This window comes from Neovison vison, chromosome 12 (assembly GCF_020171115.1).
Source record: "Neovison vison isolate M4711 chromosome 12, ASM_NN_V1, whole genome shotgun sequence".
NCBI lineage: Eukaryota > Metazoa > Chordata > Mammalia > Carnivora > Mustelidae > Neogale > Neogale vison.
Genome location: NC_058102.1, coordinates 124,434,103 through 124,450,268, shown reverse-complemented (window position 1 = coordinate 124,450,268; position 16,166 = coordinate 124,434,103). Strand labels below are relative to the sequence as shown.

The 16,166-nt window shown below is 42.6% G+C and overlaps 1 protein-coding gene across 1 annotated transcript in view; it reads left to right on the top strand.

The window, feature by feature from the left end:
• The window catches only part of CUBN (cubilin), a 259,483-nt gene that overhangs the window by 115,266 nt on the left and 128,051 nt on the right, over window positions 1-16,166 (top strand). Inside the window, exons 30-31 of the mRNA XM_044229270.1 lie at window positions 4,505-4,679; window positions 6,118-6,287. Coding sequence (XP_044085205.1) covers window positions 4,505-4,679; window positions 6,118-6,287 — 345 coding nt within the window. The remainder of the gene's footprint in view (window positions 1-4,504; window positions 4,680-6,117; window positions 6,288-16,166) is intronic.

Below are 16,166 nucleotides of genomic sequence, written 5' to 3'. Positions count from 1 at the left end.
TGGCCCCACATGTCAGTCTGAGAAATCTCCCTTAGGAAAGACAGTGGGGGGGAGGGCAGAGTGTAGAGAAGGGGTGGCCTTGGTGAGATGGCAGCTGCCACTGAGGGATCCACATGGTTCAGGGTGAGGAATACGGCAACACCGCATGACGTTTTTCTCAGATGATGAAGATGGCCTTTGAGAATCTATTATAATCAGGGATCTAGTCATTAGGAACAGAAACTGTCTGCTAAATTTAATGGCTTCCAACACTCAAAGCTCCTATCACCTCAGCTCTAAAAATGGCTATCATGCTTCATGACAAGGGCTCCGTTTCTACCAGGACTTCAGCTCCATGAAGGGCTGGGTATTTCTTTGTTTTGGTTTTGCTTTACTGCTATACCTGCGGCGGAGTGTTTGGCAAACAAAAACACATGATATATATTTGTGGAATAGATGAAAGCATATATATCTCTGATTAACACACCAACCTAACGCACATGGCTGGAGGTTTGCGAAGGGATTTGGACATCCATTTTCCCATTTGAATGTTAAATAATCCTGCGAGGTAAGAAGGGAATTTTGTCCCCATTTTACCATCGTCAAAACGGAGGCTCAAAAATATTGATGGGTTTTTCCATGACCACAAGGACAGTGATTGGATGAGCTTGGAACTGAATCCATCCCCTACTCCATGCTCCGCATAAGCCAGTACAAAAAGAGAGATAGATGTGGGCAGTGTACAAGATGTTGAAATGATGAGCAGCATGAGCTTTAGAGGAAACTTTAGCACTTAAAACATCATTTAATTACAAAACAAGTTCTTTTTTTTTTTTAAGATTATATTGTTAGAGAGAACAAGCAGGGGGAGCTACAGGCAGAGGGAGAAGCAGGCTCCCCACTGAGCAAGGAGCCCGATGCAGGACTTGATCCCAGACCCTGGGATCAAGACCTGAGCACAATGTAGATACTGAACCCACTGAGCCACGAAGGTGTCCCAACAAATTCTTTCTTTGAAAAGAAATGGGGTTCTCAAATCCCCTCACTGAGTGGATGCGGAATCACAGAATTGTACTGAGCAGCTCTGGGCTCTCTAAATGCTGCAATGAGTGAAATCAGAGACGGAGCTGATTAAGTCTTTGTGTTAAAGCCTTTTACCCTTGTCTTCATGTCAGTCCTGGGTGTTGCCAAGTCATGACTCCATCTCAGGAGAGGAAAGGTTTTTGGGAAGAGAGAACAAGGTGACTCCTGAAATTCACACTCACAGTGTGAGTAGGACTAACACTCACATGTGGAAGGTACAAATGGTCTTTCTTGCCAGCAAGGATATTTTTCAGTGGCATAAAACCCCTTAACACTTACAAAGGGTTGGCAGCAGAGTTTTCCACAGTAATGTGAAATGTTCCTAACCCTTCATTTTCATATTCCAAAGCACATGTGATTGTTGCCCACTTGGCAAAATGTAAATGGATTCATTGTGCTGAGACTTTTGTCACACCCATGACATGAGAAAGCAGACTAGGGCTGTTCCTGCAAGACTCAACTAGGAGGACAGGGGGACAAAGCATGGTCTCCAGGCAGCTGCATTTAGGCAGGTCCGAACCCTGCGCAGAAAGAGCTCTGAGGTGAGGCTCCCATCAGCTTGGGGCTTATTTTTGTTAGAACAACGTGGTCTCCCATGTTGCATCAAAATCAGGGTTTGGGGGAACTATTTCGAGCCCCTTAAGTATTTTGGGAAAGCTTCCTTTTTTACGGCTGAAATGAGTAACCCCCTTATGTTTTGTTCAAAAACCTTGTTTGACATCTTGGCAAATGCTTCTGTCAGGTGGAAAGTGCTGTAATAAATCTGCACTAATGATGATAAAAGGAATTTTTCCATGCCTCATACCATAGGTGCTGATAACATGCTAGCAATAGGTTTCAAAATGTTCCCTGGGGTGGTCACACGGCCCGGAGACATGGCTGACTTTTCTAGATCCTCCTGCTCCAAGCCTTGCCAGGTGGGACCTCTCTATCACCAAGTATGAGGCTTACCTGGTTTCACCAGATTTTACCAGGAGCCAATATTTTTTCCCCCTCAAAACTCAGTGTCCAGAAAGTGGCCGCTTGCATTAAGCAACAGCCTTTCGGTTACTCATAACCCTGGAATGCTGACTTGATTGTAACAATCAATGGAGCTAACAGAGCAGAAAGAAATGTTCAAAACAGATTAAAACCATAGGCTTTGAAATGTTCTATATCCTGAGCATTTTATAAAAACACATTTTTTAATCTGTGATCATCAGACCTGCTTCCCCCCCCCCCCGCAAGTTTAGTCATATGCTGTAGCAGAATGAACCACACCCTGAAATTCTTTCCATCTTTTTCCTCTTTTGAAGAGTCATGCGTTAACTGTTGGTGTTATTTGTGGAAGCCAAAAGTACTGTTCTATTGTTTGGGTCATGGAAATACTGGCTGATTTTGCTTTAGTCTCTTGAGAAAGGAGCCTGCTCCTGCATAAAGCAGAAAAGGAAATCCACTCCTTGGGGCAATAAATCAAGACAATTGCTTGGTGTGGGCCGTTTACTCCCTCTGGTCTCTCCGGGTTGGTCTGTTGTGAGTCCAGCCCCGTAAGAGGGGAAGCAAAGAATATCAGAAGCGGCAGTGTTGATTCTTCTGAAGGCTTCTAGGCCCAGCGGACTCATACCCTCAGACCCATTATGTTTGTGATCTTAAGGGGACCCCGAGCAGGGAAAACAGAGACTATTTTGCTGACGTGCAAGTTTTCTTTGTCAGAACTAAAGCCTTGTGCTCAGTGTTCTCTCCAAATATGTGCTGTTTATTGGGCTCGGATGATTGGGAACACATGCCGTCAGTTTCATGCTCTGAGGACTGTGTTGGGGCTAAGGGGGGGGACACAGACAAATGGGGAAAGGACAGCATAAGCCCGAAGCAATCTGCTCCTGTCATTTGCATATGTGTACGTATAAAGGGCCACACAGGGCTCCTCCAAAAGTCCTGCTTTTGGTGGGACTTAGGGGGCCACACAAACATAGCTCCTCCTATGAAAATAAGCTTGAAGCCATCCGCCTGCTTCATTCCTTTGCAATTAAAGTCCTTGTGCTCAGCCCTCTGTGAACAGCAGTTTCATTCATTTTGGCCTTTCCTGCATGGCTGGGGGGAATGAATCAGACAAAGAAATCATTATAGATTCAAATCACACAGCCTCACCAAAAGTAGGCTTCTTGTTCTCGCTCTCTCCCCTCAGAGAACCCGTGAGTGATTCCCCCTATCAGTCAACAGCTGCCCTGAGGGTGGGCGAGGGCCTGGGGCCAAAGGAATGGGGGGAGAGGGCTTGAAGGTGCGAGAGCCATACCGTGGCCTGGAGTGGGAGGGCCCTGCACACAGATCTCCCCAGCGTTGCTTTCCCTCTTCCGCTTTCTCCCTGGAGCACTGAATAATGAGCATATGCCATGTGGGGGAGGGGGAAGGATCCAGATACCATTATGCCTGAAAACTGTCACCAAAAATGGCCTTTCTGCTACAAATTTGAGTTGGCCAGGTCTGGAATTCAGGGGTTCAGTAACTTTTGTTTGATTCTTATCTTCCTGTCCCCTTCCTCCCCACCCCCAGTGAGAAATCTGTGTATGAGGAGTTAGAGACCTGCCCTGGGCTGGGGACATCTGCCTGAAAGATGTGACTCTGCGACCCCAGGGTGACGGTGGGGGCACTTCCTGGGAGGAATGTGTCCCTGGGGCACTGGGTCCTAGTCAGGTAGATGGTTGCCAATTGGAGGAGCCCAGGAGACCTGAGGACACTTGAGATGGATCTAGAGGGAGACGTCCAGATACTGGGCAGTGTCCAGGGCCATTCCCCAAAGGAATCCAGCTGCTCTTGGTCATGTTCTCACCAGTGGGATTCTGGGAGTAGATTCGGAAAGAATCAGGGGGCGTCCCTCTTAAGGATACCACAGAACACACTGATACAGAGGTTATATTTTCACTCTCTCTGAAAAAAACAAAATATTATATGACACGCATAATTTTATAAAGTATTCAAATTGCTAAGTGTTAGATCCTTTAACAATCCAACAGGGAGATCAATAGCTTCAGCGAACTGTCACAAACCAAGTGGCTTTATGCTAACTCTATTCCCACGTGCCTAGAAGAGTTAGATAGCCAGACTCGATACAGTTTTATCGGCAATGCCTCTGCCAAAGAAAGCAGGAAATCCTATGAAGACGTGGAAAGAGGAAGGAGGGAGATAGGGAAGAATCTGGAATAATCTGTTCAGTTCCGCTGTACAATTCTGACTGATAGAATAAGCAGGCGTTTTGTGGGTGGCAGAATTTGTGTGTTCCTAGGGCTGAGGGAGTGCCTTTGAAAACCCAGCTCAAGTTTATAGTTCACCCCACCCAGGAAGGCTGAGATTTCAGTCTCTCATGATAATAGAATTCAAGAGCTGGTGGTAAAACAAGGTCAGGGGAAGGGCTGTCATTGCTTAGATATCTCTTAATTTCAGTCCTCTTTTCTTCAAACCGTCTTAGGTCTATGGAGGCCCCGATTTCCACTCTCCCCGAATAGCCCAGCTGTGTGCCCAAAGATCATCTGAGAATCCCATGCAGGTCTCTAGCACTGGAAATGAGCTAGCCGTTCGTTTCAAGACCGACAGCTCTATAAATGGGAGAGGCTTCAATGCCTCATGGCAAGCAGTCCCTGGAGGTGAGTGAACCGAGGAGGTATCTCCAAATACTTGGACTGAACCCTTATAAATGTCATGAAATGATTGGAGAGAGAGGCATGAAGCCCTAACACAGTGACAACTTGGTGACTCCTCAAATGGTAAATGCTGCTTTGGCATTTATTCTTCCCTAAAAACCATGTGATAGAATTTAACTTCCAGAGTTAAAATATGTGAAAGTATGCAAATCCATTGTGAAAGTAGAAGCAGGGTAATTGGTTAGACTAACTAGCTCTCCAAGGGCCTTGGGCTGTTCTCTGGCCTCAAATATGGGCATCAGCAAAGGGAAAATTACTTCATGCCATGGTACAGATCTTTGGATGCTTGGCAGATGCCCAAACTGTAAAAGTTAGATTTGTGCAATCTGAAGAATTACCGTGTATTATACAGTGGTGTCCTGTCTAGCATCTTAGGCAGTCTAATAATATTTACCTGTTGTGAATCTTTTAAAATAAAAAATGAATGCACAAAATATTTGAGCAGAAGTTAACCTATATAGCTACTAATAAAGTCATGTTACCTGGCAGCTTATTAGGTGCCAAGGATCTAGTCTGTTCTGTGAGCACGATCTCATTTCATCCCTCACAATCAGCCTATGAGGGAAGGTAATTTCAAATCATCACCTTACTAATGAGGAAATTGAAACTTAGAGATGTTAGTACTTGTCCAAAGTCACATAGCTAGGAAATGCCAAAGCATAGATGTGACCCCAGGCTAACTCACGGCCCCACTTAGGGAACTCGAAGGTGGTGTAGTAAGTGTGTTGGATCTTTCCTAAACTTAATGATGTGTGAATTTAAAGAGGAATATATATATGATTATGTAGACATAGTGTTTAGATTACCCCAAATGATTGTCAGCTATTAGAAAATAATACTACATTTTTAATTATAGGTTTATATTATTATAACTCCAAGATATGATAAGGCATAGAGATAGACAGTGATAGGTATTTGATAATATCATAGGAATAAAAAGACTGAATTACTGTACCAGGCCCAGGTTATTAAATTTTAAAAGATAGATATTAAATTATTAAAAGCATATACTACTGAGTTACCAAATTCTTAGGAGATGTGTTATTCTTACAGTATATTTTTAGAGAACAAATAAGAGTCATTTTATTACTTTATGAGAATATGATTTTATTTGCACTTATTTTTTAGTATTTAAAAAAATTTTTTTAATTACTTTTGTCATCAGTATTAAAAAATTTTAGGGATTTTCTTAGTCATCCTTCTTCCTTTAGTTGGGATGAATGAAATTAATGGTGGATATTCGGTTCTGCGCAATGGTTAGCACGAACATAAAACAGGCGGTTGAACAAGGCAACATATTCTTCTAAGCTATCAGGTCATGGGGCAAAGTTTTATGCATCATGGACTTCTCTCATTCTTGAATTGGGTTTCCTACTTACAGGTTGTGGTGGGATTTTCCAGGCTCCCGCTGGAGAGATTCATTCTCCAAATTACCCCAGTCCTTACAGGCGTAACACTGACTGCTCCTGGGTCATTCGGGTGGAAAGAAATCACCGTGTTCTCTTGAACTTCACTGATTTTGACCTTGAACCTCAGGACTCTTGTATTACGGTAGGTGACACAATTTCAAGCACCGTCTATAGTCAAACCAGGGTCAGAATATTGCCTTGTGAGCATATTTAGTAAATGCATTAATTATGGATGTTTTCAACAGTAAATCATGGGAAACTATTGGCAACCTAAAATACAAGGACATTTACTTTTTTATCTAAATACAAATCAGGAGGTGGTTGATCTCAGGGTTTTTTTAGCAACTCCGTTTCTGTTCTACCATCCGTAGTGTGTTCTACCATCCGTAGTGTGTTGATTTGTCATTTTGTGTTTGTTTCTTCATTGTCAGAAAATGGTGGCAGTAGCTCTGAACATCCTTCCTAAGTATAGATACAGAGAAAGGGAGAAGGAATTATGCTGTTTTTTCTGTTTTGTGGTTTTTTAATCAAGGAAACAAAATTTTCATGCAAGTCTCCTTACATATATCATTAGTCAGAGTTAGCTGCAAGAGAGAATAGGGAACTTTTAATGGAACAAATTTATCAAACTACTTCAAATCAATTATTATTAAGCCTCCTGGGAGTTTTCATGGGTTCTTTTTTTCTTGAGGTCAGGGTATCTCAGTCTGCTACTAGAACAAATCAATGTCTGATAGGACAGAATAAATTGGGGGATTGAGGTGGAGATTCCTATTAGTTGGCCAGATGACCAAAGTTTCTGTTACTACCTTCAACTTTAGTACATTCTCACCTGAAACTGATGCTTTATCCTTAATGTAAGAGTGAATGAGGATGTATTTTGAGATTTTTTTTTTTTGATTACCTGATTTTTTTAACTAAAAATTTTCCATCTTTCATTTGTATTTAGAAACATTTCATTCAAATATAAACCAGATTCTCTTGGCTAATGGGTCTTTCTATTTTAGTTTTCTGACAGTTTCTTACACAAACTCCGACTGGCTAGCTTTCAGATTTACCTCAGGAAAACTCAAAAGTTGTTTTACATCTTTCAAAGTAGTCCAGTCAAATGGTATGATTTCAAATACTATTTTACAAGGTAAAATTAGTAAACTACTTAAAAGATCAGTTGATTTATGACTAAGTATTAGTCTTCTAAATGAATCTTCAGAGTCTAAGTTGGCAAAGCATTGTACAAGCTTTAGGTATAGGGCAAAGTATACACTTGCCATAATGGTGACTCAGACCAACTCTCCTGACAAAGATAATTTAAACACTTTAGGTGATATTAAAAAACACCTTCTTAAATGTAGCAAAGAACTCACAAGATAGGGTGAAATCTCTGAGTAAATATTGAAGAGGTGTGAGCCTAGTATTTGAGATAGCTTTTACCTATAGGGCATTTGCTGATCTAGATGGGGATAGCAGCACCTCTGTGAGCCTCTCAGGGCAAAGAGGAGCGAAGTGTGAGTTTAGAGATGGAATAGAGTGGAAGTCATGGCAAGCCATCTCATATCAAGGTAAAGAACAGTAAAACATCCTACACAGACTGCATCCCAGCTTTGAGCCAGCTGAGTGGACCCAAAATCTGAATGAGAGGATACCCTGTACTGTTAATATAGCTCTGGACATCTGACAAAAGCAATTTAGAATTTTCTTCAAAGGGACATAAAGTCATCCTAGATCTCATTTCTACTAATAAGTTTTCATGGGCAATAGCCAGGACACTATCAAAGATATGCATGTACCTGAGGAGATAACAACATAAATGGGATACAATATGAATAACAGACAATGGAAACAAACATATTAACGTGGCAGATTGGTGAACAATTAAGATTACTAGGCTCATGGAGATAAAAGTCAAACTTTAAACTCTCAGCAAGGAACTGCCAACTATGAAAAGTGACATTACAAATCTGAATGAGAACCAATTAAAATTTTTAAAATTGGGTGAAATATAATAGCTGAAATTAAGATCTAGTTAAAGATTTTTTTTAAATATTTTAGACAGATTAGACAGATGAAGAGAGAAAAAGTGAACTGGAAGATAAGTCAGAAGAATCTATCTGGGGAAAAAGCATGGATAGGCAAGAATATGGAAAATATAGGAGAGAGGTTAAGACACATAGAAGAGGCTTATAAAAGGTATACATTTAATTGTGATCTCAGAAGGAAAAGTGAGAGTTAAATGGAACAGAAGCAATATTTGAAAAGTTAATGACTGGGGTGCCTGAGTGGCTCAGTTGGTTAAGCGTCTGCCTTCAGCTCAGGTCATGATCCCAGGGGCCTGGGATGGAGCCCCACATCGGGCTCTCTGCTCAGCAGGGAACCTGCTTCTGCATCTCCATCTGCCCCTCTGCCTGCCTTTGCTCTCTCTCTCTCTCTTTCTGTCAAATAAATAAATAAATAAAATCTTTATTAAAAAAAGAAAAACTAATGACCAAGACTTTTCTAAATCTGATGAAAGACATCACATTTAGAAAAACAAGAATACCAAGGAACCCAAACAACTAAGCGAGTAGAAATAGAAAGAGAAATAAATAGAAAGATATACTAATCTAAAAAAAAAAAAACAACAAACAAACCTGAAGATAAAAGGAAAATGTTACAATCAGCCAGGGGAGTAGATAGGAGAGCAGATTGCCTTTTAGGAAGTGGCAGAGTGGACCCTGACTTTTCAACAGTGGTAATTAGAAGGGCAAAAGACAATGGCATGGTATCTTCAGTCTAAAGAAAGAAAATAACTACCAACCAGGGACTCTGTCCTCTCCTAAAATAGTCTTTAAGAATGAAGGTGAAATAAAGCATTGCAACAGAAAAGGGTCTTCAAGAGAAGTTAAAATGGTCCAGAAGCAAATTGTTTACTTTCTAGATGTGCCTGCAATGGGCAATTCTCCACCATTTGCTTCCTCTCCCAGTTGGTATGGTGCCAGGTACAGTATCTTCTCTTCTCTTTGGTAAAGTCCATAACCCATAAAATTCAACATACAAAAGCCTGTGAACAAAACAAAGCCTAGGTCAAATGGGTCAAAGGCACGCCCAGCATGGCTACATTTTTCCCCTCCTGTGTTCATGAGTAGAGCTTTCCACCTACATGGGATATAAATATACAGATAGAGTTTGCTATTAACCACAGCCATATCTCAGCCTACAGCTGGCCTTGACTTACCAAACTTAGCAGGAGGCAACAGATAGGAGGAAGTGAAGCCTCAAGTATGATCTGGTCATAGGCATGGAGACAGGAAAATAAACCCAAAGACAGGTGCTGGGAGGAGTTCAGTCTAGCAAATGAAGGTAAAATATAAAATGTAATAGTCCAAACAAGTTGTCGGAAAAAGGGAATCCTGTATGAGGTAGTTGGACTATCCCTGCCTTTGGCCGACGGTGCTTTCAGAAACAGTTGCCACTAAGCACTTGAACAAAACTTCGATATAAAAAGTGAATTACATCTTGGGAAACCTGGGTGGCTCGTTCAGTTAACCATCTGCCCTTGGCGTGGGTCATGATCCTAGGGTTTGGGGGTAAGTCCTGCATTGGGTTCCTTGCTCAACAGGACACCTGCTTCTCTCTCTGCCTGTCACTCCCCTGCTTGTACTCACTCTCTCTCTCTCTCTCTGACAAATAATAAAATTTTGGGAAAATTTTTTAAAATAAATAAAATAAAAAAGAATTACCTCAATTTTATGGTGCCAGGTTAAGAAGTCTAGCCCTGTGGTGAGGAAGACCTGGGGCAGAGCCTGAATTTTGCCATTTTCAGGTAGTGTTGCCCTGAAGAAAGTTAACTTTTCAGCTTTAGTTTCTTTAACTGTGAAATGGGGAAAATAAGAGTTCCGGTGTCAGATTTGTTGTTGGGATATTTGGGATGCTGTAAGTGACCTGCTTTTCATGTAGAAAGGTATTGATTTGTGGTAGCTATAATCAGAATGCTGCTGATGTGCGTGCCCTCCGAGAGGCATGTGCAGTGAGTCCTGGGAGAGGGGTGGCATGGAATACTAAAAGGAGCAAAGGGCTGAAGACTCAGGGCTCCCCATCTGTGACCGTGGGCCTCAAGGACATCAGTGAAAGAAGAGCCTGCTTAGGAAACTTTCTCAGAGCCTAGGGCCTACCATCTCATGTGCCTAAGACTCCATAACCATAATAATCATCATGAGAAAACAGAGGGAGCAATTCATCTGGATCTGGAAGCCAGGGAAGTTTTCACACTGAAGGTGACATTTTAGTGGCAGAATTTCACCAGTAGAAATGTGGGAGCGAGGCCAGGAGAGGAGGCTTTGGGAAAAGAATTGGGGAAATTATGCACAGAGGGATGACTACACACAGACCTGGGAGGATAGAAAAGATGTTGTACTGGCGTGTAGCGAGCTACCCATGGGTGAGCGTGTAGAGACCAAGAGTCTGTAGAAGACATTCTCAGTAGCCTCAGGATTGGACAAACTCTCTCGTGCTTTCTGAATCTGTAATTATTTTATAGATTGTATGAAGTTAATAGAAGTTTTCTGTGAAACAGAAGAATTTTAACTCAAAACTGTATCTTACAAGATAGCAGGTGGTCGTGTGAGGACTGGGTTGGCAGAGAGAGAGAAAGGTAGCACGAGGCTGTTTGGGAAGCTGTGGAAAAGCCCTGGGCAGTGGCCTTGGGTGTGGAAAAGAAGAGATGTATTGGAGAAGTCATGTGCTTGTACCATCACCCAAATTCAGAGACTAATTATGTGGTAGAAGGTGAGGTGGGCAATAGAGATGAGGGAATCAAATCTATTCACTTGAAGAATGAGTGAGTGATGACACTATGAAGTGAGTAAAGGGGTAGATACCATGAGTTTGATTTGGAAACTTTTCAGTTTAGCGGTCTCCACTATGGCCCTTATAAAGTTTGACATAGGAGTTTAGGGCTCACGATGGCATCTGAGCCAGACATATACATTTGGGAATACTTCTATATATCTGGGTAGTTGTTAAAGCCACAGAAGTAGGTATGATCACCTATAATAGCATTTTCTAAAGAGAAAAGCGCCAAGTAAACTCTTTAGGAAGTATCACCGGGGCACCTGGATGGCTCAGTGGGTTAAAGCCTCTGCCTTCAGCTCAGGTCATGATTCCAGGGTCCTGGGATAGAGCCCCACATCAGGCTCTCTGCTCAGCAGGGAGCCTGCTTCCTCTTCTCTCTCTGCCTGCCTCTCTGCCTGCTTGTGATCTCTGTCTGTTAAATAAATAAATAAAATGTTAAAAAAAAAATCACCATTTAAGGGGCAAATGGAGGAACGGAGGAAGAGAAGACTAAGAAAAGGCATTCAGAAGTAGGTGGAGAATCAGAGAGAGTGGTAGTATAGAAATGAGGAGTGAAGTGGATTTTGAGAATAAGTGATCACAGGAATCAAAGGTATCAAATACAGCAGAGGTCAACTAGGAAGGGGATTGAAGCCAGGCCACTGGATTAAGTCTTTGATGACTTTGATGACCTTGTAAGGAGCAGGATGGGTGTGGGTCGTAGTGGGAGGTCACAATGGGTTAGGAGAGGCGGGCGCTTCTTAGGTTTTTCCTGGAGTTAGGACGGTGAATGTTATAAGGAAATAAAAGGCTATAATCTACAGGTAAGGCAAGACCAATGGAAAGTTGTTTTTTTGCTTTTGTTTTGATCTGTTTTAATGATGGAAAAGCTCGAGCATGTGGGGAAGGCATGGTGCTGTCGAAAAGGAGCAACTGAATGTAAGGGACCCATGGAGTAATTGATGAAGTCGTGTTCAAGGCAGAGATCTGGAGACAGATTGGTCCTATAAATTTCATATTTTCAGGATGAGAAATTAAAACACATGGCCAACCCCAAGACATACCATTTTCTTTGATTTATTTATAAATGTATTTATATTGATGTATTTATATTGAAAATTACAGAAATCACATATAAGCCAAGCCATTGTTGTCTGTGCAGTTTACAAATCACCTTGACAAACGGTTAAAGTAATGTGAAGAAGGACTATTCTGGTAAACTAGGGTAGAGATCTGCTATGTGTGGTTGCCAAGTGGACCCAGTTATAGGATGGGAGGCTGGCAGAGCTTGGAAGCAGGCAGGCAGTGTCCTGGTGAGGCTGGAAGCTTGGCTCCAAGTTAGAGTTAGCTGTCCAGGGGTTCATGAAGGCGAGCATTGAGGCACCAACCATCTCTCCTTTACAGCTAGATGGACACTGGATGTGAAATGTAGCCTACAGTCCAATATCTTACATAACATCTCTGCAGTTTAAGTTCAGACAAAGCCAATCATTCATTCTAGAGACATTCAAGTTAATTTCTTGGTCCTTTTGCTTAGATGGAGTCATTAGCAAAGAGAAAATCATTCAGCTGCCAGTGATGCTGCCAGATAACATTTATGTTCATGGGATTTTTAATAGAGCTCAATTGTACTATTAAATATCAAAGTAAGTTCTGGCTGGATGGGGCCAGCAATCATGCTTTTTTAAAACTCCTGTAACAGTTTGGTTTGTCGGAAGTGGAAATGTTAATTTTAACAGACGTTATGGCTAATAGTTGCAAATATATAGATACATGGGATATTAAGTTTACAAGAGGAGAGATTAGAGGTAATTTACTGTCCTATGCTGATTTTGGGGGTAGCATTCTTATTTTTAAAAATAAGAACATTGAAGTCCATATGGTCAGGATCAAGGCCCGGTAAAAATCAATAGCAGGACCAGCACTAAAACATAAGCAAGCCTAAAGTAACTATAAGCATTCTGAGAAAATATAAGAATTACAGTGGACATGTGGGGAACTGAATAGCAGAATAGAAGACAACTGAAAAAATAGGAGGAGAAAATAAAGCTAGGGTTCCTTTGGAATCATTTTGAATTCTCTTTTGGATGGCCCAGATTTAATTTATCAATATAAGGAATAGTGTTAGGATTCCAGAGATGAGGTAGAAGGTGTCTTTGCCTTGACATTGGGTGGTCTGGGCTCTATGCATCCATCAATCTTTGGTGTCAACTTTGCACCAGACCCTGTGGCACCACTAGTGTCCGGGCATGGTTCCAACACTCACTCTTGTCATGGCTGGGGGATCTGAGTTTGCTCATTTATAAAATCGAGTGCCTGGTGATCCCACAGATAGAGAGGATCCCGTTAGGAGTTGCATCTGTGGGTCAGAGGAGAAGCACGAGGTGGGACGTGAAGAAACAGACACTGAGGGTCGGTATGGGGGTTCACCCCAGAGATCACAGTCAGACCCGCACCGACTCGCTAAGCTTCAGTTTCCGCTCCGCGACAGGATCGGCCTTGGCTAGGAGGTCATCTCCACGCTCCACTTGCTGTGCAGAAGAGAGCTCTTCCTGTAGCAAGTCTGGTCCCCGGTGGTCCTAAGTGGAGGCAGGGGAAGCCCACAGGGACCCCCATCTCTCTTGGCCTTGTGGATGACAGTTTTAAAATGGATCAGTAATGCACAGCCTCCAACTCCTTTCACATACCACATCTTGGTATCCGAAAGGCAGCAGTCTGGTGCATGAATCACTAATAGCTGCATGGCTGAACCGTGAGTAAATGAATTTTGTAGTCTCTACTCCTGCAATCGTCCGTGCTTCATTGGAAAACTGCAGATGACACATTTAGGAATGTGCTATGCTGAGTTCACTCCCTGGCACAATGATTGATATACAGTCTCACTCTTTCGAGCCACATGAGAACTCAGATAACATCACAGAGGTGCGTTTTCTAGAATTTCATGCTGCTATAATGAAAAAAGAAAGAGAAACGGAATTTTCTGACCTCTAATGAAATGGTGATGGCATCGTGGGGAGCTAATCAGAAAGCTCAACTGACGGTCAGGTTTCAACTAATTTGGTAATATGTTTGCACTTTCTACACTGTCCCTTTCTGAGTGGCTAGTGCAATTAACCTCCGGCTCTCCGGAATGACACATTGTGAGTATTTCTTGCTAAGGCAGCAGTGGGACCCACTGGTTGGGCCTGACTCTGTATGGTCCGCATGAAAATGGCTCCATTATGTTGCCTTTCCTGAAGGCTGAGTATTAACGTGACCTCTGACTGATGGTTTAATTGCTTAATTAGAGTCTCTCTTCCGAGCCTTAAATCCATGTAGCTCTGAGAGCTCTTATCGATCTCTGAGCAAGGCTGGCAGTAGCTGGGTGTAGGAGCGGGAGAGGTCGGTTCTGCCGCTCCCGTGGGGGCCCTGGAGACTCCCGCCCCCTGGTTTCAGCATCCTCTTTGCTCAGCACGATGGAATGTCTGCCTTGTGAGAATCAGTCAGAAGCAGATAAAAGCAAGCAGAACACAGCCCTTGTCCAGCCTCTCGTTAGGAGAAAACATACATTAGGGCTAACAGAGCCTAGTACAAAAAAAGGCGGGGGAGGCACATGGTGAGTAACTGTTTTTCTTTCTGAAGCTTTGTGTGCCGGTGGAGGAGAAAGAAAACAAAGTGTGTGATTTGAAGTGAGGAAGACCAGACCCCCGACCCCCACCCATAGCCGGGGAGTCTGCTGTCCTTCACACAATTTGACCGTAAGGCACAGGGTGGACCAGGGCAAACGCGGAACACGGAATCCATATTTTGTTTTATTTATTTATTTTTTTTATGAAACTGCCCATGATGTGTTTTCTTTTAAAACATTGATCTTTTCAAAACAGAGCAAATAGACACAGGAATAATAGAACTCAGCGCTTCAAAGAGACAATGGAAGCGGTTCTTTAAATATTTATTGTTTTACAGATAGACCCAGGCCAAAAATCAGTCTCTCCCCACCTCCATTTCTTCCCTTTCTCCCTCACTTTTTCCCACAGAAAGTTCAGTTTCCATTTGCTGCTTGAGGACGATCTCCGACGATTTCTTTAAAACGTTTTATTCTGTGACTTGCTTTTGATAAGCTGCCTCGCCGGTTTGCCTTCCAGTACCACATTAGTCACTCAGAGCTGTGCCGGTGCTCTTGGTCCCCAAAGCAAAGCATGACTGCGTTTGAAGCCACAATTCTCCATCTGCGGGCAGGGCCTTTGTTTGGTTTCGTTTGCATTTCAGCTCACGGGTCTCCCTAAATGCTTGTTTATTTTTGAAAACAAAAGGAGCTTCTTGGATGTATTTTCCTATCAACATTTCCAGTAATCTTTGAGTTGCTGCTTGCAACAATGCCAAATTACTAGAGGTTATAATCTGTAAAAATGGAAGACCGAGTGCAATAACTTAACAGCAAAGGACTAGGGATGACAAAGTCCCGCGGTGAGATGTGCAGCTGTGTATTTAACCTGGTGTTTCATCTCAGAGGCGCCGAGCTGGCAAACATCACGGACCACTTCCTCCCCCTCCCCCAAAGCCCAAGGAAAGTTGCTATAATGAGTAATATTTTCATTTCCTTCCTCACATATACTTATGACTTTAACAGCTTGGATATTTTCCTAAGGGATCCCCCTCCCTATCACTTAATATTTCCTCTGTCTTGGAGCCGTTCCCATTCCAAGATGGGAATTCCTTTAATAGCTACACCACCAAGTGTAGCACGTGAAGATATTTTAGAGACTCTCATGCGCCAAACTGACTTTCTACCCCGATGTGAATGATCTCTTCCGTACCCCAAATATCTCATCCTTCCCCCGATCATCTTTAAGGCAATCCAAAGCAGTAGACATGTGTTGCAAGGCGTTCAAAATGAAATAAAAGGTAAAGACTGGGTTGAAACCCAAATTAGGCCAGGATCAGGTGAGAGAGGCCATGCTAGACCAGACAGGTTGTGGTTTTTTTAGGCCAGTAAAGGACAAGAAGTGGATTTACATCTGAATCAAAGAAGAAAACCAAGTTTAGGAATCAGGGATACAAGTTTTAGGTTTGCTTATTGGTCGTCGACACTGTGCCCTTTGTCACACAGACTGCTGAATTAACCACGCGGGGAATCCTATGCATGTTCAGTGGGATGGAATGCATGACAGGTGCCAACTGCCCTGAAATCCATGGGGGCCCGAGACGAGACTTTCTCAAATGCCACTGAGGATGC